Source organism: Charadrius vociferus, unplaced genomic scaffold (assembly GCF_000708025.1).
Source record: "Charadrius vociferus isolate BGI_N301 unplaced genomic scaffold, ASM70802v2 scaffold134, whole genome shotgun sequence".
Classification (NCBI taxonomy): domain Eukaryota; kingdom Metazoa; phylum Chordata; class Aves; order Charadriiformes; family Charadriidae; genus Charadrius; species Charadrius vociferus.
This window is the reverse complement of record NW_009648333.1, coordinates 3,788,908-3,810,912: the sequence shown is the minus strand read 5'-3', so window position 1 is coordinate 3,810,912 and position 22,005 is coordinate 3,788,908. Positions and strand designations below refer to the sequence as shown.

The window sequence follows — 22,005 nt, the reverse complement described above, 5'->3', positions numbered from 1 at the left end:
CGTTAAAGGGGAGTCTGGAGTCTGGAGTGATGCTGAGCAGTTTTGCAGCATCTGGCTGTGAGGCAGCCAGCTGACGCGTAGTGCACACCACGGTGTATCTAAATCAATGGCTAATTCCTTCTCTGTTTTCTTTTGTGGAGGGCAGGAGAATTCATATTGCGTACCCAGCTATTACAGGAAGCAACAGATTGACTATTCGAGTATAAAAAGACTTGGCAAATAAACCTGATCATGTATCATTCTCAAATTATACCTCGTTAGTCCTTCTATTGAAAAATGGGTGAGAGGGTAAGAGATAGCAAGCGCAAGAAGAGGGGTGGAAAGGACTAACTGAAATATGAGCTGCTTGTAGTTTGTAACTTTTATAAATAATATTGCCTTACATTACTTTTAGGAAGGGTTTGATGTCCATAAAGAGTACCTGCGCTATAAACCCATCTGGAGTAGGAGAAGTCCTTCAAACACTAGGAATTTTGTTTGCTCTTTTGTAGCAGGGATTTTTGTGCCTTCCCTTTATTTAACTGGAAGCAAAGGTGAAAAATAAGGGGTAGGCTTGTAAGGAATTTTGGCAGTGCTGTAAGAAATGAGCAAAGGGACCTTGCTGTTCTCTCAGCTAGTGGATGCTCCAGCATGTTGCATGAAGGTGGTGTTTGAACCACTTGCTTCTCCGGCCAGAGAATAAAAGCATCTGGCATAGCCCAGCGTTATTACAAAATTGCCTATATGCCAGGAGATCCCTTCGGTGTCCTTCAAAAGAAGTCAGTGTGGGTGCCGTGTGCTGTGCTGAATTTGGGGCGGCAAAAGGATGTTCGGTGTGCGCAGCCATCATGCCCATCGCTCTGCGGGCTTAGGAGCCTCAGGCAAGAAGGGGTTTTTTGGAAACCTCACGCAGGTTATGGATGAGGCAGGTGCAGGTAAATCACAGTCTTGGACTTGGAAGCCTAAATCCCGACGGCGTTGCACTTCAGGTGCGTGCATGCTGTGGTTATGAGCGCTGTGTAAAAGCAGGACGATGGGGTGGGGGGGAGAAAGCAGAGGGCGGACACCCCCTCTTTTCCAGCTCTTCCCATTCCAGCTCGGTATCCGTTTCAGCTTCCACTCCTCCCTCCCTGGCTCCTTGCGTGCCGTACCCGGGTCTGCGGGAAGCGGCAGAGCTCGGCTGCTGCGGGATGGCGTCATCCACCCATAAGTCATGCTTCGCCTCTCTGTGTGTCCGTGCTGGCTGATTTGTGGAGCTGTGCTGGGTGATTGCAGGGGAAGAGAGGCCTCCGGAGGGTTGTCCCGGAGGATGGAAAGCTTTCGGTCAGCACCTTTAGGTGGTGGCGCTGCTAAAGAGGCTGGGACGAAATACTGCTGTGAAAGGGATGTTCAGGTGAGACCTAGCAGGAGCAGTTTCTTATTTTCATGGGACATAGAATCCCTTTGTTTCTAATTTACTTGCTGTGCACCTGCGTTATGGATAGAAATAAAAATTAAATTTAAGACTTAATAGGATAGTAATCATTTTCCACAGGGGGGAAGAAAGGTCTTTGCTGTCATTGTCTTGGATTAAAATAATCCTTAAGGTGTATTGCATGATCCCCTACACACGGTTTAGGGTGAACTTCTAGTAAAATCCATGAAATATATATGCCCGTTCTTATTTATAACTTAGATCCAGAGCAGTGGCTTAGGAGAGTTAGGAATTGGAGCATAATTGTGCAGAGATACTGGTGATTTTACTTGTTCTTCTGTGGTTCTTTGTGCTAGGAAGGACACATCCGCTGGTCCTTTGCTAAACCAGGTCCCTCTCTGACCCGAGGCTCCTGCTCCCACTCTCAAGAGCAGCAGCACAGAAGGGACTTTGCACCTTTTGTCACCCCCACCCATAGCCCACCTTCGCTGAGCAAGATCGACTGCAAGATCTTAGCAGACTCATGGCTTTTTTTTTTTTTTTTTTTTTAAATTTTATATTGTTTGGGAGCTGGTTCACTAAGCAGGCGAGAAAATACGGTTTTGAAATAAGATGAAGTGTTGAGATTTAGTTGTTCGTAAGAAACCTTCCCAACCAGACACAGACAGTGATGGTGAGGGTGCGCTGATCGATCGACGTTGCTCCTGCCCCAAACCGCTTGTGTCCCACACTAAGGCAGAGTGCAGTTGGACCATGTAGGTGCAGAACACGCATGAGTCAGGGGTCTCCCGTGAGTTCATTGCTCCCTGCAGCCGCCTGTGGTGCAGAAGGCCGAGGACAGACCTGCCTTCCTTGCCTCCCAGGCTTCTCTGCCACCCTTCAACAGGACACCCGGCCCCATCGCAGCTCTGTCCCGCCTCATCCCAAGCTTGCTTTTCTTAAACTCCCCTCTGTCCTGTCCTTAGTGCGGCACCGCGGCTCGAACCTGCTCAGCAAATCTCCGCAATAATCAGCATCTTTTATGCCACGGCCACCATCTGCGACCAGACCCAGGGTTTGAATTTCAGGGTGGGGAAAATTAGATACGTGCCCCTTCCTCCCCTCCTCGGTGGGAATCATCGCTGCGTCCCTGTTGTCTCCTCGGCAGCGATCCCAGCAGATCATCCTTCCCTTCCCCTTGGCCCAGGTGGCAAAGGTGGACATCCCAGCACCCTCCTCCTCCCTCCTCTGCCGTGCCGCATCTGCCTCTCCTCTTCTCTGCTGCCTTTGTGATTTCTCCGTCCATGGGAGTTCTGTCCCCTTCTCCCCCCGATTCCTCTTCCAAATGATGCCCGTTCCAGTCCAGCTCTCCTCCGTATTTTCGCCTCCCTTGGCAGTGGTGCTCTGCAACTCACAGCCTCCCAGATTTTATTAAATCGAAGCGGTGTGGAAGGGAACAGCCCAAGCCTCGTTACTGGGCTGCGCTGTCTCCTTTGTGTCCCCGCTGTCTGTTCAGTCTCTCTGAGCGGCTGGGGACGGATCCTTTCCTCTGAAGCAGTTGGGGGGCAGAAATTGTTATAATAAAACCCTCCCGTTACAGTTGGTGTTCCCCCATGTTTATTTTTAAGATGTCTGAAGACCATTAATCAACAAGTGAGTGCATGATGACTTGGGTCACGATGTTCCAATAATTCATAATTAGAACTAAGTGTTTAAGGCTGCGTGATCCGCCTTTTAAAAATGAGATGAAGAGATCTTTTGCCAACTATCCCATTAGAAAAAGGCTTCTGGTCCATGAAAGGAGATGAAATCAGGGGATCATTGAAGAATAATTTTGTAAATTGATTGCGGACAGTCATTTGTTGCAGCAGTTGTATCCCTACAACTGTAAAACAATTACTAGCAGCAATTTTTTCTTTAAGCAATTAAATGCCTTTTTGGGAGATACCTTTACCCAAATTCAAACAAGAAATAATTCCACCTCAGACACTGTTCCCTTTTGTTGCCATTTGATGATCTTTTTCTGGAGTTGGAGTAGTATCAAGATCAAGATGAAAAGTCGTAATAAAATAAATGACCTGATGACTAATGCATGCCTCAGTCCAGAAGAGCCAAAATTAGCATCCTCTCCAGCCGGGGAGGGACAGGAGGTGAGGTGAGGCTGCCTCTGAAGGAGCTGCGTTCCGTCTCAAAAGTGAGATGGTATCATGCACCGCAGGCGCAGATTGCGCTTCGCACGGGCTCTCGCAGGCAGATGCTCTTAGTTGTACTGTAGAGACGGGCGCGTCTGGGATGTCGCAGCCCTGATTCACCCTCCTGCGAGAGCATCCCAAACAGCCCGTTCAGCATCTGCGGGAGCAGGGGGGGGAAGGGGCGGGGGGACCCTGATGGCTGTGAGGGGACAGTGGTGTCATCGAGGCCAGACAGTACGCTGAAAACGAGATGTGCACAACCTGGTAAATGGTGGGGCTTTAGGATGCGCGTGCAGTTGCATGCCCAGATCCAGCTGGGTTTATTGGCTTCCATCGCCCACTGAAGCTCCCAGCCCCCCTCTTAATTTCCTGTGCAGGAACCTGCTCAGGGTTAGGAACATCAATCAGGGGAGGTAAATATGGAGGTGGATCACACAAACCTGGTTTTGTGCCAATAAAATTTATATTTTGGGTTTTGCACAAGAATGCCAGGTCGGAGTAAATGACACCAAGACTGTATTGTCCCACAGAATAGTTTAACTGTCAAAAAAATGCAGATATAAATTCAATAATGTGTACAGCAGCGGTTTCTTCATATAGTATTTCCTTTAATTGAAGAAAGACACCCCAAAGACAAATTACATCCCTTTCCTACCAAAGTTTCTACATATTAAGAGGGATGTTGAGGGTGAGCTCCATGGGAAAGACAAGAGTTAACAGTGTTGATATTCTATCTCAGGTTCTGCAAAAAAAAATCTTTGCATGCAGTTGCCATTTGTGTCGCTGCATCGAAAGTGCCTGGATGTGGACTAAGACTGTTTTGTGTTAGAAACTGTACAAACATAGAATAAAAATGTGTCTTGTCCTGCTGCCGAATTTTTACCAAATAATAAAAATGAGTATCAGTAACTCTGATAGACAAATAAGCAAGCCTTTCAAAATAGGAGCACTATTAGTTAAATTAAATCTCAAGCTGACTAGAAGAAATCTCAGGCAAATGGGACGAAATAAATCTCAAACATAATGGGAATCTCTTAAAGCTTGTCTTAGATAATGTTGTATATTAATCCCCATGAAGATAGCCTTGATACACAGTGTTATGTGCACTTTTAAAACGGTGATAAAGTAGGACATTTTTTAATAACCAAAAGGATCTTCTGAATTTTGAACCTATGGTATCAGCAGGACTTGCCCGTTGCTGCAGCTGAAGGAGATCTGCTCTGGGTTTTGTATACCTGTTGATTTGCTGGGAAGATGAAAGCGTGAATGTCTTTGTCAACAAGATCTTTTATTTCCTTTCTGGGGTGCGTAAGCAGAAACGCTGGGTATGAAGCCAGGAGGATGTTCCTGCCTGCCCAAGGTGTCCACTCGACGACTAGTTAAAAGCGGTCTCTTTATAATAACCTCACAAATCCACAGAGGGATGATGGGTTTGAGCTGCTGGGTGAGAGACCAAGATTAGATCCCGATGGGGCCAGTAAAAACAATGGTGCTGGGGGCTGGCTCGCCTCAGGGGGCAGCAGGGTCTGCCAGGAGCGGTCAGACAGACAGCTCATCTCCACGGCAGGGTGAGCTGCAGATGCTGAGGTGGCTTTGGGGTGACATGGGGGGACCGGGTGACCCCGCAAAGCTCTTCCCGGCCTCTGGTTACCCCGTTCTCTGGTACCTTGTGCCAATGCGCTTTGTCCTCCGCTGTGACACCCACTGGCATCGATAAAACGTCGTATGTCTCTGTGGCGTAACTGCACTTGTGGTTGTAGCTGCTGGCAGCGCGTCGGGGGTCACGGGGATCTGGCCAAGCTGGAAACGTCAGGAGGGGTTCACAGCCTGAAGTGAAGCCTGCGGCCTGAACTGCTTGCAAATTTTATTAAATGGGCGGCATCTTGTGTGCTGCCTGCACAGATAACTGGCTTTGGACAGAGCTGTTGAAGGTTGGGTAGTCGGCCCTTTATTTCAGGGTCAAAGAATTCAAGAAAACCAAAAAAATTGGAATAAACATGGACAAAACAACTACCTTAAGAGCTCCTTACCTCTGCTCAGTCCATGATAATATCAGAAAGCAAACGATTAGAAATATTATTGAATTTATTTTAATTTATTAAACATATAACATTTATTACATATGCATTTTTTTACATATAATTTCCAAGTAGAATATTTGAAACGTATTTTTAGCCATCTATACATGGGTAGCCTAAATGCTGAGTAATTATCAGTAGGACGGTCTTGCTGCTGAAGTCAATGCCAACCGGGACCGTAAGAGCAACTACCCAAAGAGGCATGTAAAGTACCGGTGCTCGGCGTTTCCATCTTGGTGTGAGCGGTTCTGTGCGGTAACCCCAGGCCCAGAAGGGAATTCCACCCAAACAAACCCTGCCCAAACCCCTCCAGGCAAGGGAGCCCCGTGCAGGACAGGAGCCGGGGATGGACAGGGAGATAACAGAGTCAACACTTCCCATGGAAATACAGAAACTCTTTCTCACAAAGCAAATTGCTTCAAACTGGCATCAAGAAGCCCAAACAAAAACAGGTCCCAAAATGCTCAGTGCTGGGCAAAACCAGGTGGTGTGGGGGGTTGCTGTCCTTCCCCGTTCCCCAAAGAGTTTGTTACCAAGTGCAAAGACACAGGATCATTACATTATCATGCTCCAGTACAGCCAGAGCAGTAATACATTGAGATTAATTAATTTGCTCGAGATCACACTGGAAGCAGTGGCAAAGCTGCACGCTGGAGACGAGCACACTGAGCTCCAGCAGGTACCACAGTCCCGAGGAGTAAGGATGTGCAGTGTGATCCCTTCATCACAAAAAATAATATCTGTCTGAGTCTCTACAACTGCTAAACATCCACCAAATCAATTTTCACTTGTAGTTTCTTGAAGTGTTTGACCAGTGTTGCTGAAACCCTCCATAGGATGTGCCATAAGCCATGAGCAACCACCTTCAGCCTCTACAGACACGTATGAATTCTGCTCCCAGAGAGGCTCCACAGTGGGGATGACTCTGCGCTCCTCTAGCAAGCAGCAATAACCAAGGACGGGGATTTCATCGCAAGGACTTCTTTAAGCCCTTTGATTCAGTGGCGCAGCAAAGGTGTCCAAGCACTTTTGTCCCTTCAGGTGGAGAGGCTGCCTCGCAGCTCACGGCTGTTCCCTGTCCCCACAGCACGGTGGCACTCACCGTTAGCATCCCGGTCCTTTTCTTTTCAAATTGAAGAGATTTTTGGCAGTGATCTCAACCTCTACTAGATAATGAAAGTACATTATCTGAGAACGAAGGGGGAGATTTTAGAAAGACCTTAAGTAACCAAAAATTCAATTTTGAGGGCATAAAGAGCAGTAAAAGCAGTTGGGCCACCAGCGTCCTGAGCACGAATATACCAAATGCAAGTTCCACTGTCACTCATGTGAGAATGCAGGTCGCAGCTGCGCATCTTGGATCAGATGCCCAAATCTGGAAGCCCCGAGAAGCCGGCCTCTGTGGAAAAGCAGATTGGCCCATCCTCCGTGTTGCAGAGTAGTAACAGTATCACTTTGCAGTCACTGCTGTTGCCCCAGAGCTGAAGCAGTCCCTGTGCCACACAGGCTCCTGCGCTAACCCCCCCCCAGGAACTGCACAGCCGATGGCAGCGGGAGTTGGTGGCTCATTGCTGCCATGAGGTGGCTCAGAGGAGCTGCTCTGGAGGTAGGACATCCTCAAGTGCTGTGTTAACTGCAGGTGGACCCGCTGCGGAGAGGAGAGAGGGGTGTATGTCTTGTGTAATCCACACCAGCTGTGAGTAGCTGAATACAAGCCTTTTTTGCACCCCGCAGTCCTGAGATGATGCTGTGCGGTGCTACACGTTTAGTTGGAAAACCCCAGCCAGTGGGAAAGGATTTATCAGATCTTAAACATTTCAGGAGGTTTAAATCCACCTGACACTGAGTACAGTCTAACAGGGATATTTCAGCTTCTGTGACATGTATGAAAAATAAAAAGTCCGACATCATAAAATGTAGGCAACAAGATGGCAGGGGGGGGATGATGATTAAAATATCAAAACTGGCATTGGAGCAGTCATTGATAATCTGGGTTGCAGCCTGGCATCTCTATGAATTAAAGGTGACGCGCAGAAAAGATAAGCTGAATTTTAGCTCTTCTCTTTTAGATAAAGTCACATATCAGTACAAGAGGTGGGTTTATGGCCAGCTGTGCACAGCTTGGTCTTCCCTCAGACTGGGACTTTCCTGGCGTAAATACAGCTGTTAAACTCATTCAGGACCTTGTGGACAATTTATCATAGAACCATAGAATGGTTTAGGTTGGAAGGGACCTTGAAGATCACCTAGTTCCAACCCCCCTGCCATGGGCAGGGACATCTCCCACCAGACCAGGTTGCTCAAAGCCCCATCCAGCCTGGCCTTGAACACCTCCAGGGATGGGGCATCCACAGCTTCCCTGGGCAGCCTGCTCCAGTGCCTCACCACCCTCAGAGTGAAGACTTTCTTCCTCATACCTAGGCTAAATCTATCCTCTTCCAGTTTGAAGCCATTGCCCCTCATCCTATTACTACATGCCCTTGCAGAAGGTCCTTCCCCAGCTCTCCTGTAGGCCCCCTTTAGGTACTGGAAGGCCACAATTCAGTGTAAGTTCAGGATGATGTGGTGAATTGAAGATGAACTTTGGACTGAAAAGCACCAAGAAAGTGAGACCTCCCTCTAGAGTCCTGGGAAGGAAGCGAGGAGAGAAAAAAAAAAAAAAAAAGCCAGTGGTATTTAGAAGCGTAAAAAAGGCATGAAAGACAGTAAAATAGAAGGGCTAAAAAGAGTGCGTAAATGGGCTATAAATGTAACCTACCTGTTGTTTTGAATTTTGCAATGAGGTTCCTGGTAGGCAGATTTCAGTGATTTGCGTTGGCAATTAATGTTATTTAATTATCTTCATAATGAGGAGATGCAGAAAGTGGGAACACGCTGATAGGATCTGCTAATGAGAAAAACATGAGAGCCTTTTGGAGGGGGAGGAGGGCAGCACAGAAAAATGGCCTCGGCGAGGAGTGGGAGAGATGGGCTGAGCCCCGGCCCTTCAGCGGGTCCATGGTTTGAGCCCCATCACGAGAACCGCTTATTTTTCATACCTCAGTTGTACCGTTGAGGCACTCAGCCCGGGGAAAGGAGCCCTAAGCTCTGTCAAGGTGGGAAAATCAGAAAGGGCAGAAATCGGTAGAGCCTACGATGCAGTAGCAAGCCTCGAGCAGCAGGTTCCAAGGTGGTTTTGGAAAAGGGGTTTTCTGTTTCTTCTACCGACAGAGGGCCAGCGGGCAGGGGGGCTGGCACTGGTGGCTGGAGGGGTGCAAGTGCTTACACAGGGCTGTATTTCACTGCCCTGGGCAAATATTCACGTGGAGATAAATCATAAAGGTGAGAAGCCCACCAGAGCTCGATTAAATCCCTTTGTTCTGCTCAGGAGAAAGTAGCCTGAATTTGCCAGCCCTTAGCAGAGCCTCACATTACCAGAAGCTGCTTTGAGAGGGCTGAAGCTGCGCTTGGGGGGTTCTTTGCCAGACCCACACCTTTAAGCCAGTCCCTTTTGATATTTCCCTCAGCGTGTTTGCGTACCTGGGCAATACCATTCAGGCTCAGTGGAGCTGAACCTGTGTGAATGGCAGCATAAACACAGGAACGAAATCTCTGTTGATTTATTTTTTATTTTTTTTAAAAGGGGAAAGAAAAATGCCTCGACTCTGACATTTACAGTAGACATTATCTGCTCCCTGACATTTGGGCTCATAAACTCAGGTCGACCAAATTTCCGTTCTTAACGTACCTCACTGTATCAGACAAGATATGAACTGACCGACCGACCCTTTCTCTGAACAGCGGTGCACCTGTCCCCCCAACTCCCAGCATGCCCATTATGAAGACTGGTACTTATTTCAGTGGCGAGGAACCGAGCCGCGAGAAAATAAATGAGGTATCCTCAAAAGCATGTGGGAACCCACTCAGGGTCTCCTATCGCCCAGCCTTGCACCATAATGATTTTTTTGGGTTTTTTTTTGGTCCCACAGGTGTTGAGGAGGGCTGCGTGTGCTGAATCAACAGCAAACCTGGGAGGAGCGGTGCGTGGTGTTAGCAATGACTGCACCTGCAGCCAAGGAGTTTCGGGGAAGCGGTGGTGGCCGTGCTGCCTGTGCTGCCTGTGCAGGCAGGGGCATCCTATGGCTCAAGAGCTGCCGGTTCCTGGCAGCATGGTTGACCATGGATGGAGGTGGCTGCTCCAGGCTGCTTTCCTGAGGCTGAGTGAGGGGGGTGACACCACGTTGCTGCCACCGACGTCCAGGCATGGCTTTAAAAGGACGAGAATCAGGACAAGGTTTTTCATAACAACTCCTTTGAGGACAGGTCAGTTGAAGCAGCATTAACAGTGGTTTTATGCGTCTGCATTAGCCCAGTGGGGAATGGATGAACAAAAACAATACAACCTTGCTCTGGGCTGCGTGGTTGGGTGAGTAAATGTAGGGGTGAATGGATGACTGTAGAGCTGAGAAATGCGAGGTTAAGACAGGAGCTGAGGCAGAGCGTGAAGAGCAGAGGGTTTGCCTCATCTCCCCCCCGGTCCCCTTTTCTTTGCGAGGGGACTCAAAGTGGCAGCATGGGCTTCAATAAAATTTCATTTCTAAAGGAGGAGAGTGACAAAGGAATATTTAAGATGGCACAAGATACTCCTGCCCTGCCGTTCTTCAATAAGACAGAGCCCTGCTTGAAGAAGAAAGATTACGTAGCGCTCCCTTAACTCGGCACGTACCAGGTTCTATGAGGCAGCATTGCAGCTGGCCTTACCCTCCGCCCGAACAGGGTGCAAACCAAACTCCTCATAATCCAGAGCTTGGGCCAGCATCGCCTTCTCCCGTCAGCATTTTGGCACCTGTCTGAAGCACAGAGAGAGCAGCAGCTGTGAAATGCTACGGCAGTGTTCACCCCGCTGAGTGAACGGGAGGTAAGGGTCAGTCAGGTAACTAAGCTTTGGTAATGGGTTGCACAGATTTGTTTGCTGACAATGTCTGAAGGGAAGCAGCCAACTTAGGAAGAGTGTCTTCAGACAAACAGAGGAGGCAGCTGGGAGTCCAAGTGCAGCGATGCTGGGGCTAGAGCAGGGGGCACCTAGATGATAGGAGCTCAGATTACAGTAGAAGTATCTTCTTTTGTTCAGTCTTATGAAAGATATAGTCTGCTTTGTCTCATGTGAGAGTGCCACACGACAGAGAATATCAGCCTTCCCAGCTTTCTAGGCTAATAATTTTTAATTTTTTAATTTTTTTTTTAATTCAGTGATTGTAACAGGTATGGATGATGTGCCAAGTTGAAAAATCCCTTTCCTGGTAAGGAATCATTGTTCCTTTTGCATCCGGCTGAAGATCTGAAAATTAGTTGTTTTCTGTCCTGTAAGCGCTTAATGTAGCCACAACAGAGTTTTACCATTTCGCGTAAAGGGGAATGCCCAGTACGACTGTATGAGATACCAGGGCTGAAAACACTATTATAAAACAATCCTGTGGAAAGCGAGTCTAATGGAATCTCCTCCTTTCAGTTCTTTAACTCTTGGAGCAGAGAGCATCTTCTTTACCGTGAAGTTCTGTGTAAAACACGGATCTTCCAGAGAGCGCTCGGTTCCCCGCCTCATCCTCCTGAAACGCGAGGACTACAGCTAGACTGCCTGTAGGTGTCAGCCTCCTACTACAGAAGAGCAGACACACAAGGCAAGAGCAGGTGGGCTTTTTTTTTTGTTTTTATTTGGGTTTTTTTGTTGTTTGGTTGGGTTTTTTTTGATCAAAGCAACCTCACATCATACCTGTTTCACTTAAAAAGTAAAAATTAAAAAACAACCTCGAAGTTTACTCCTGTTCTTACAGATCAAAAAGAGGGACTGAAGACACATCACTGTCATGTTTCCCACATCTGTTTTTTTTCTCAGATATATTTGTATTAAAAGATGTTTTAAATGATCAAAACTGCATGCTCTGCAGCCACTCCAAGACCTGAGCAGCATAAGCTTCTGCCTCCTTACATGCTCATCACTTATTTTTCTTCACCATTGCAGTCAGACTCCTAGAGGGTAGCGCACCACGGAATAAAACATGACCTGGCACATCTACACCAAAACCAAAGGAGCTGTTATACCTTCGCTCAAAATAACTGTAGATTATTTCATTTTCTATCTGGAGTCTTGTTTATAATTAGTATCATCATATTGCAATAGTTTAATATAGAAGAGTTTGTTACAGAAACCTACTAAAAGAGAAGCGGGAAAGGCTATTAATTGCCTGTGATTTTGACACTGCTCTAATTTTCCTGGAGGGGTGTGGGGCAAATGGTACTTGGCCGCAGAACTGGAAAGCCATGAAGGCAGTGGTAGCAAATCACATTTTAGAAGCAGTAGGTGTGAAGCCAGCTCTACATAACCAGGTCAGCCAACCAGGGGGAAACATTTTAATTTACTGGCTTAATTATAAAATAAGGGACTACGCTCGGATAAACAATGACTAGCAAGCCTCATGGGTAAATTTTGGTAAACAGATTTAATAGTAAGTTGCCACCATAGAGAAGTAAACCTAGCTTAACTTTATTAATATCAAGATAAGAAAAAGATGTCATTCACATTACTATTGGATAAGTTGCTTTGTAGCAAAATGCAGATTACAGAAAGTTACCAAGTTCAAAACAAACTTCTTGCTTTTCTGTGAGCCAAAAGATAGAGGCATTCATATACGAGCTAGATACAATGTGTACTTAACAATTCAAAGGTGGCTTACAACTTTTACGTTGCTCAATTTTCTGCATAAATTCCAGAATTTTCAAAATGAAAGATTTGTTTCATGTCTGAAGTAAGCATGAATCTTGTAAAAGTAGAAAGGCAGCTTGTGTACTTAGAATTGCACAAACATATCACTCTGGATGCAAATTCAGCCTATAGTTTTTCACCTAACTCTGAATTAGGCATTGTCCTTGTGGAGCAGAGGCACAACACAAGCATACCCTGCTCTGTCAATGAAATGACACATTTCACCCAAATACATCGTTGTACTGCGTTCATGAATTGCAGGGGGCAGAAGGCGATGTTGGTAACTTCTGGAAAAATGAAATGGTTCTTGAAAAACAACCCAACAAACCAAAAAAGCCCGTCTACATTTCAAAAAGCTTTTAAAAACAGTTTGTTATAAAAATAATGACTCAGGAAGTATTATGTGGTAAGAATATTTTATATATTTTTCTTTTTTACACTTTTAACACTTACAAAAACATTCAAACACAAAAAATTAAATAACTTTGGAAGCAGAACAAGTCCTTCTGCCTACACACATACAACAATTCTGAGCTGTTGGCACAAAAAGTAATCCACATTCATAAAACCCTTACTACTATATCAAACATAAGTTAAGTAAATCATAGGCACTAGTTTATCAAATCCGTATTTCCACACTTCTGCAGTAAATCTCTAAACACAGAGCCCCGTGATTTCCTGATATCGATAAACTGGTAATGCACAAAGGCTTTCTAGTAAACAGACAGTCTGTCTTTTCAGGAAGTCATTTGCTGTATTTCAGGGGAGAACAGCAGAGAAAAGAATCCTTATAAAACTTAAGCTGAACTTACCCCAGTGATGAATTACTTAACTTAAGGAAACGTACACAACAGTTTGATGCAGCCATAGTAAAACCCCCAATATCGTCATCTAAACTGACTTCCAAACTTTAAAAGTCAATCAAGTGTTTGATAAAATCCACCAATTAAAATTCACCTTTGTTTCAATGAAGACTGCAGCATTGCTTTGTAAAATGCTGAAATGTTAAAATTCGGGCTTTAGTGAGAATATGTGCATTTGATCTAGTCCTCTCTTCTGCTTAATAGTGACACGAGATACTGATGTCCGTTATCTGTGCCAGTGAATGACACAAGGCGGGATTAGTGGTATGTACTGGGCTTCCGGTGCAAGGTAGTTTCTTTATCTCTGCTGAAATCTTACTGAATTGCAGTATATGTGATACCCCGACTTCAAAGTCTCAGCACAGATCTTGGTCTGGAGTGTGAAGTCATTCATCAACCCAAAGTTTGCTCGAGTAATGAGAGCTGCAAATTAGTCTCCACTCCTTCCTATTTGGCTTCTTCCAAGTCAAGTAGTATTGCATGGCTTTTCATCCAGGAATATGTTAATCGTGGCCTAAAATTCAAGTGCTAGAATTTCAGGGTTAGTTATCCTCTTAGTGGTGGGAGTCAAAATACACCAGCAGTTCCGAACTCAGATACTGATGGGGCTGAAGGCTACCTACCGTCCAATCCAACTTGTAGTGTTCGTCAGTCATTGCACAAAGGATATACCATTCACGTTCTCTTACTTCATCAACTGTACATCCAAAATACTGAAAAAGCTTCAAACAAAATCCCTTCCATTTAACTAGTCCCCCCCAATACAACTTTAGTTACATATGTTTGCATGATGTCTTCCAAAACAGAAAACAATGGTTCAAACGCTGAATATATGAACGAGTTGTTCTGAGCAAGATGTGTTAGAGTAAGTCAGAACCACCAGAGGAATTTAATAGCTTGTAAACAGACATTGCAGGTTTCATACTCTGTTACCAGTAATGTAAGATACACAAATGTAAGGCAAAGTACATATTTAAACACACTTACATGGGCGATATCTTCTGTAAAAATATTTACAATTTAAGATAAACCAATTTAAGAAATGGATGAAAGTAAAAAAATAGGATACAGAAAACTCCCTCATACCATGGAACGTCACCTAAATGAATATCATTTGGCATCAAGAGTCAACTCATTACCTTAAAATTTGTATGTTACAAGTGCATAGTTGTGTTTCCTTCTCCTTAACTATCAGCATTTACAGTTGCTCCAGGCTGCAAGCATAGTGGTGTTAGAACAAATGAACATTATGACTTGCTCTTTCCTTTGTAAGGAAACCTGCTATAAAAAAGAAAGTTTTCCCCAAATAGCGAGCCATGTGTTAAAAATGTGGCTACAATAGCAAAGGCCATCTTTCCTGAGCCAGGAATTTTAAGGTTAGAAAGATTGTACAACTGATACTAAGCCCTTTTGGCAATCAAACATATAACAGCATATAAAGCTGAGAAATCAACATAGGAAAGATGCAATCTATACTATTGCATTTGTGTGTGTCTGCTACATCCAAACCTTTAATGTTAATAAAAGCCATGGCTACTACTTACTGTTCTGCCTAATCCTCCAGGGTAACTTTGGATTCTTTCTGAAGGATGTACGTACCACTTTCCCCAAAGAGAATCTCATACAATTGTTAAAAGCAATGTTTCACTACCACCGTAGCAGTCTGCAATCAGAATATTAGCTCTGATTAACGTAGTCTTGTTTCAATAGTACATATTCACCAATCTTTCTGCTGAATTAAAACAGGCTGAAAATGAAGTTTTGGACAATGTAAGTTGACTATTATACTTGCTGTTTTTCAAGATGGGCATTTCTTTGGCATTCGTTAGGTTTTTGCCCAGACATTGGCCACTGTCATAAATGCTCATATTGATACATTTTTAGCAAGCAAGAAAAAAAAAAACCCAGAACTGATAGCAATTTAATGTAGAAGTGATTGTATGACCACCAAACATCTGATGTTAGATGTCATTAAAGTGCTGCTTTAGAATCTCTGCCAGTTTGTGCTAATTAGAGACAGAGAGGTCTGGAATTTTTACAAATCCCAAAAGTCACATCTGAACAGTTTGTGTAATCAAGCTGTCGTTTAGCCTGGTGAGGAAGCATCCACGAGCACTGAAACTTTGTGTTAAGCTTTGCAGTTCAGTAGCAGCCATCTTTCCAACTCTCGTCTTTCACGTTGCCATAGGTTTTGGGAGCGGGTAATGATCTAAAATAAAATGAGATATTTTTCACTTTCATACATAACTGCTAAAGTCTCCAGTTACAATACATAAGAATTTAAACATTTTATAAATAATTGTAATATACGCTTGACTCATTTACTTCTCCGCAATACAGTTTACTTAAGATAAACCCTAAAGTATTTTCAGTTTCAGGTTCTATGTGTTGTATCTTGGCAACTACCATGTCAAAAAAACATCTGCAAAAATAGACAGAAAACTTTTTGCTATTATACTCTGTGAGAATACAAACTTACCTGCTGCCACCTAAAAACAGGCCTTTTTTTTTTTTTTCAGTTATGTATAAACAGGGAAATCCTTGTTTAGAGTACTACACTTTGCTTACATCAAAACCTTGACATTCACAGATACTTCATTATTGCATTGTGTACAGATACTGCATTCATAGAATGGTTTGGGTTGGAAGGTACCTTGAAGATCACCTAGTTCCAACCCCCCTGCCATGGGCAGGGACACCTCCCACCAGCCCAGGTTGCTCAAAGCCCCATCCAGCCTGGCCTTGAACACCTCCAGGGATGGGGCAGCCACAGCTTCTCTGGGCAACCTGTGCCAGTGCCTCACCACCCTCACAGTGAAGAATTTCTTCCTAATATCTAATCTAAACCTACTCTCCTCCAGCTTGAAGCCTTTCCCCCTCGTCCTATCACTACATGCCCTTGTAAAAAGTCCTTCCCCAGCTCTCCTGTAGGCCCCCTTTAGGAACTGGAAGGCCGTATTATGTATGTAAAGTTTGGAAAAAAAAAAAAAACACAAACCTGTATAAGTTTAATAAGTGAAACACTTTTCTATAAGACAAGTTGTGATTTGGACAACCACACTTTGGTACTATTAAGAAGTCTCTTTCAAAACCAACTGCTTTTTATTACACAAAGTTTCATACTGCTGACAGCACAGACTTGGACTGCGAAACAGCCAATACTGTGACAGTCACTTGACATTCCCCTGCCCAACACTCACTGCAGAGCAGAACTCCTCCACTTTGCTATTTATGGCTGGTTTATCTTTTTTACAGTACTGGAGACCAACTGTTTATCCTTTTTGTTTAAGGAGATTCTTAGTATTTCTCATGGATGTCTGCTTCTTTATGTCAGCTGGCTTCCACTTGACACTTTCAGTGAAAATCCACATTAGCATGGCATTAAGAGCACATATTCTAAATTACGCATCACTTCCTTCTGATTCTCTTGAAGACAAACTGTCCGTGTAGCCTTTCCAGTTAATACTTGGTCTCTCTTGTGGTTGTTTTCTGAAAGTCTGACATTAAGCAATTTCTACAGCTGGGTGCTAGCACAGAGGTTATGTTTAAGCTGTTTTGTCCTGTGGGTTAACTGCATTGATTTTTACTTTAAGTTTAGCAAATGCTATGGCTGCCTCCTCTGTCCTCAAGTGTCTTCCTTCCTAGAGTTTCTACCTGCCCAAGGAGAAACTGTTCTCACCGTGGTACCACTGCTTGAGTTAGATTACAAGAGGAAAATAGTTCTGACTTCAGAATGTGTCACTCAGTGGTACAAATGAATTTTCACTTGCCAGCTATACTTTGACAACTTTTTATCACAGGCAGACAAATTCTTACTGCCTTCTCAGCCCAGACTACGACACTTTATTTACTTAGTTCAGTGTCTTGTGTTATTCATTTCACTTTCACTCCTTCACCTTCACTCTAATTCAAGAGGAGAGAGGCTGAGACAGCTGGGGCTGTTCAGCCTGGAGAAGAGAAAGCTCGGGGAGATCTTATTGTGGCCTTCCAGTACCTAAAGGGGGCCTACAGGAGAGCTGGGGAAGGGCTTTTTTCTAGGGCCTGGAGTGACAGAACGAGGGGGAATGGCTATAAACTGGAAGAGGGCAGGTTTAGATTAAACATTAGGAAGAAGTTTTTCACTTTGAGGGTTGTAAGGCACTGGAACAGGTTGCCCAGAGAGGTTGTTGAGGCCCCATCGCTGGAGGTGTTCAAGGCCAGGCTGGACGTGGCCTTGGTCAACCTGGTCTAGTGGGAGGTGTCCCTGCCCATGGCAGGGGGGGTGGAACTCTAAGATCTTCCAGGGCCTTTCCAACCTAAACCATTCTATGATTCTATAAGAACCTTTTTCTCTCAGTTTTGCTTCACATCTATTTTGGAAACATAGGCAAATACTTCACACAGAGGTCTCCATTTCTGTTCTAAAGACCTTGAGATCAAAATGAGAATTACAGGTAGGAGCAGCACAAATACACAACGTACAAAATGAAAACTTCAAACTAAGACTGCCTGTCACATACTCACCTGCGAACAGGCTGTGCAAGTTTGCTACGAGGCACTGGGATGCCCCCTGTGGAAGGGGCACTGGGTCTGGGCAAACCACTCCTCATCCCTGCTGTCCCTGCCGGTCTGGTAAGAGTAGTACTGTTAATACTGCTGGCAGGGCTTGGCAAGCCTGAACTCTGGGCTGCAAGAGGCCCTGGTAAAGAAGTACTGTGTGTCAGCTGCGTGGCTTCTGGAGAAGCAACTGAACCGGGTCCATGGTTACTAAATGCTTTCACTGGTTGTCGGAGAGCTAGGGGAGACGGTGCTGCAGGTGAGCGGAATTTACTTGAAGAAGGTACTGGAAAATAAAATACAGAAGTTACTTCAAAGCTTAAGTTACGGCATAACTGAAATTAAAAATAGAAATTACTTTATGTGAATATTCAAACAATATGGGATGTGTAATGAATACAGCCAATCAAGCAGCAATGAGAAACAGGAATTCAGAAGTCCTCTTTGTCATGTGTTTTTGATATCACTCTAATGCTCCATTTGCTTACTACAAATATTTATTAATCTGGATTTATAAGTAGAATTATTAAGGCTCTGTTATATCAGTTAGGTCAAAACAAATAGAGGAGAACGTTAAAAAGAAATTTAACTGGCTCAGAAACATATGAACCTAATTCCTATCCCTGAAAGAATACAGTATTCTGGTGTGATACGGTTTTAAATGGATTCAAAGTGTATATTAGCCTTCAATGATGAAATTCTGAGTGCAAAGCGTCTTTTATACTGTCCTTTTTAGCCAAATCCATTGACTTAGAGTTCACCTAAAGATATGGTCACCTCCCAGATTTATTAGCTGATGGGGGAAAAGAAAAAAGATAGGTCAGCCAACCCGCAACACCAAAGAGATTAAGATGCTGCTATGAAATTTAAATCAGACAACTATAACAATTTATAGCCTTCCTCTTCTTACAAACATTATCTAAATTATCAGTATAACTAATATCTGTATTCAAATACTTTGTATGTGAGTTAGTTTGTAAGGTCTTTATCAAGTCCTTTCTGGGAAAGGTTAATAAGCCAGTGTATTCAACAGTTCTTTCATAATGCCAAACCTTAAGCACAATTCTTCACAAGCATGAGAAATATTTTCCAATTATGCATATCACTAAACAGAATACTCAAACTAATCCGCCATCTTAATACTTAAATGGAATTTCACCAGCTTTTCAAATTGATTGAGGGGGTGTCAGTAGCAGTCAACATAGGTCAATCAAATCAATCAGGAAAGTAAAACAAAATCACGTTTACATTTAGTGAATTTGCATGAGCTATTCTTTGCTCTACTAAATATACTTTTTTACACAGAGATCAAAGTTGTATCCTCTTTGACAGATGTTGAACATAAAGAAGATGGTCCTTCACACAGCTTTTATTAACACTGTACAAGGTAGATCCACTAAGAACATGAGGAGTGAGAGAAAAGTAGTGACAGGAACATGGCATCCTAAATGGAGTACCAAGGAAGTGGTAGTTTTCAGGTTGTATTCTGAAGCCATTTCTTGTAGGTGATATCTAGGAAGATTAATACGTGCCTCATTACAGATGTGGACTGGATTTGATTCCTTTCTGGATTATCCAAGAGGGCCTTTCCACTGATAGCAATATCAAACACAGCATGAAGCTGCTCATGGGAAAAGCTGATAAAAAAGGTGGCAGAGATGTCAACAATACATGACAGTTGGTAAGTAGCGTGGAGAATAAATAAGAACCCTTAAAATAAAAGCCTTGGCATAGAGCCAGAGGATGGATTAAGGAAAGCATTAACAGCAGAATGACTGGACAAGAGCAGCGAAGTGCTCCTAGGACTAAGACAGATGACATATTAGAAGCTTTTAAAATATGACATTGCCTGTAACATTGGTGCAATCAAATCTGCGGAAGTTCCAAGTGTTTCTACAGTGTAAACATAGGGAGCTTTTATCACTAAACTTCTCATTACAACACTTCCTTAAAACACAAATGCAGCATCATTTTAGCAACTCAGGAACAGAGCAGTGCCAGTGTATAAGAACTGAATACAGTTTTGGGTCTCTTACAGGCACAACGGGGAAAAGGTTTTTTAGGTACAGAATATAAGCAACGAAAAGTTGTAAATTAAGAAAGCTCATCACATTGCCAGTGAAAGTAAGCATCCAGTAAATTAGTCCTCTCCATTCTCTCCCTTTTCTGTTGACCATATTTTACCATGCTTCCAACTTAAGCCGTCAATTCATGAAACGTTTCCTGTCAGCACAGCATTGCAGACATTGCTGAGAGCTGTATTCATTCTTGTACATAAAGGAATGAATTGTCTTCCAATGTGCTGTGATCTCCAAAGCAGTCCACATGATGCAATCTCTGGCAAACTGCCTAATAATGCTCTACATATAAAGAATTTTGTCTTAGAGCAGTTTTGGATATTTAGTAAAACTCAGTTTGTCCTATTTATAAGACAGGCTCACAAAGTGAGGTAGGTACTGCCTGAGTCAAAGACTCTTGAATAATTGTATACCCATGTTAGTATCGAGCTGATCCATGTTTAAGAAAAACATGTAAACGTGTAAGATTAGTACTTCACAACTTAATGCAACTCCATCTCCTTAGAAACTAAACAACTAGAACCAACTACAGTTAAAATAAATGGCACTATGCAGTGATGACATTTAGATTCCCACCCTCCCTGGATTCTGTCCTGGATTGCGGGCAGGGAGCAAGAGATCCCCCACCTGGCAAACTAGGATGCTGTGAAGCTACACCCTTATCTGTCTCGCACCCCAAGGGCAGCTGCTGCATGTCGACCTGAAACCAGAATCAATTCTAATGCAGTTACTAAATCATAACTGTCACGATGAGATGATTCAGAACGATATGAAAGAACAGAAGAGGTAAAATGATGGGAATTGATAAACTGTTCTGTCATCTCAGTACAGGAAAGACATGGACCTGTTGGAGCAGGTCCAGAGGAGGGCAGGCAGGTGATCAGAGGGCTGGAGCACCTCTCCTATGAGGACAGGCTGAGAGTTGGGGTTGTTCTCTTCTGGAGAAGAGAAGGCTCTGGGAAGACCTTATAGCAGCCCTCCCATACCTAAAGGGGCTACAGGAAAGATGGGAGGGACTCTTTATCAGGGAGTGTAGTGATGGGACAACGGGTAACTGTTTTAAACTGAACAAGGGGAGATTCAGACTAGATATAAGGAAGACATTTATGATGAGAGTGGTGAAACACTGGCACAGGTTGCCCAGAGAGGTGGTAGATGCATCATCCCTGGAGACATTCAAGGTCATGCTGGGGCTCTGAGCAACCTGATCTAGTTGAATATGTCCCTGCTCATTGCGGGGGGGTAGGGGGTGGACTAGATGACCCAAACCATCCTACGATTTTATGATCTGACTGATACTGGATTGCTGTATAAGGCTTAACAAACCTGTTACAGTGCAGTAAAGAGTTTGTTATTTGAATGTATTTTGAACGGTTTTACACAAAACGGTAAAAAAAAAAAGCCAATGTCTGCATGTGAAAGGTGTCAAGCTATGCAATGAACAGTATTTTAAGAAACTAAAACAAATTGTTGCTCATAGTTGTTTACTCTTTTGAAACAAGTCTTGTTTCATTACTGCATAATGCTTCTGTACTCTTGAGAATCTCAGATCAGAAGCAAGAAAAATCAACACATCAAAGACTATCAAATAGCAAGTAACTGAAAAGAACATGTTGGTTCCTGATTTGCAGTGAGGAATGACAGCACCTATAAACTGGAATACATAACTGGCAGTGCAATATGCTTGGTTCCTCATTCTCTAAGGTTTAGTAACATTTCAGAAACAATATAAACTCAAAGAAAAGTTTATTTTCTGTACATTTATACAGCTCCACACTAGGCCATTGACCTAATAAGCGTTCCAGACATCCAGACGAAGGCAAAGGCATGGCCAACTGGAAAGACAGCGTGGAAAGCTTTGCAGAGGAATCGAGAAGGTGGTCTTATGCCAAAGCAGGACATTGAGAGAACTTTTCTCTATTTGGTATGAAATACTATGAGGAATGTTAGAAACCTCCTATTAAGCCATGTGAATCTGTTTCAAAGTCATGATATTTTGCTAAAACTTTCTGCATGGAATGAAGTTGACTCAAAGAAGTTCGTATTGTTGAACCACTGAGAGAAACACATGCCTTCTGTCAGCCACCCTCAGAATCTGCATGAAGGACTCCTATAATCCTTAAAGGATTCTAGCATATATAGAGCTT

General features: G+C 43.7%; 1 protein-coding gene across 1 annotated transcript in view; it reads right to left on the bottom strand.

The window, feature by feature from the left end:
* Nucleotides 1-14,789: 14,789 nt before the first annotated feature.
* SLAIN2 (SLAIN motif family, member 2) overlaps nt 14,790-22,005 on the bottom strand; it is a 39,908-nt gene continuing 32,692 nt past the window's right edge. The window contains exons 8-9 of the mRNA XM_009885018.1: nt 17,748-18,066; nt 14,790-15,453 (exon numbers count right to left, since the gene is read on the bottom strand). Coding sequence (XP_009883320.1) covers nt 15,387-15,453; nt 17,748-18,066 — 386 coding nt within the window. The 3' untranslated portion in view covers nt 14,790-15,386. The remainder of the gene's footprint in view (nt 15,454-17,747; nt 18,067-22,005) is intronic.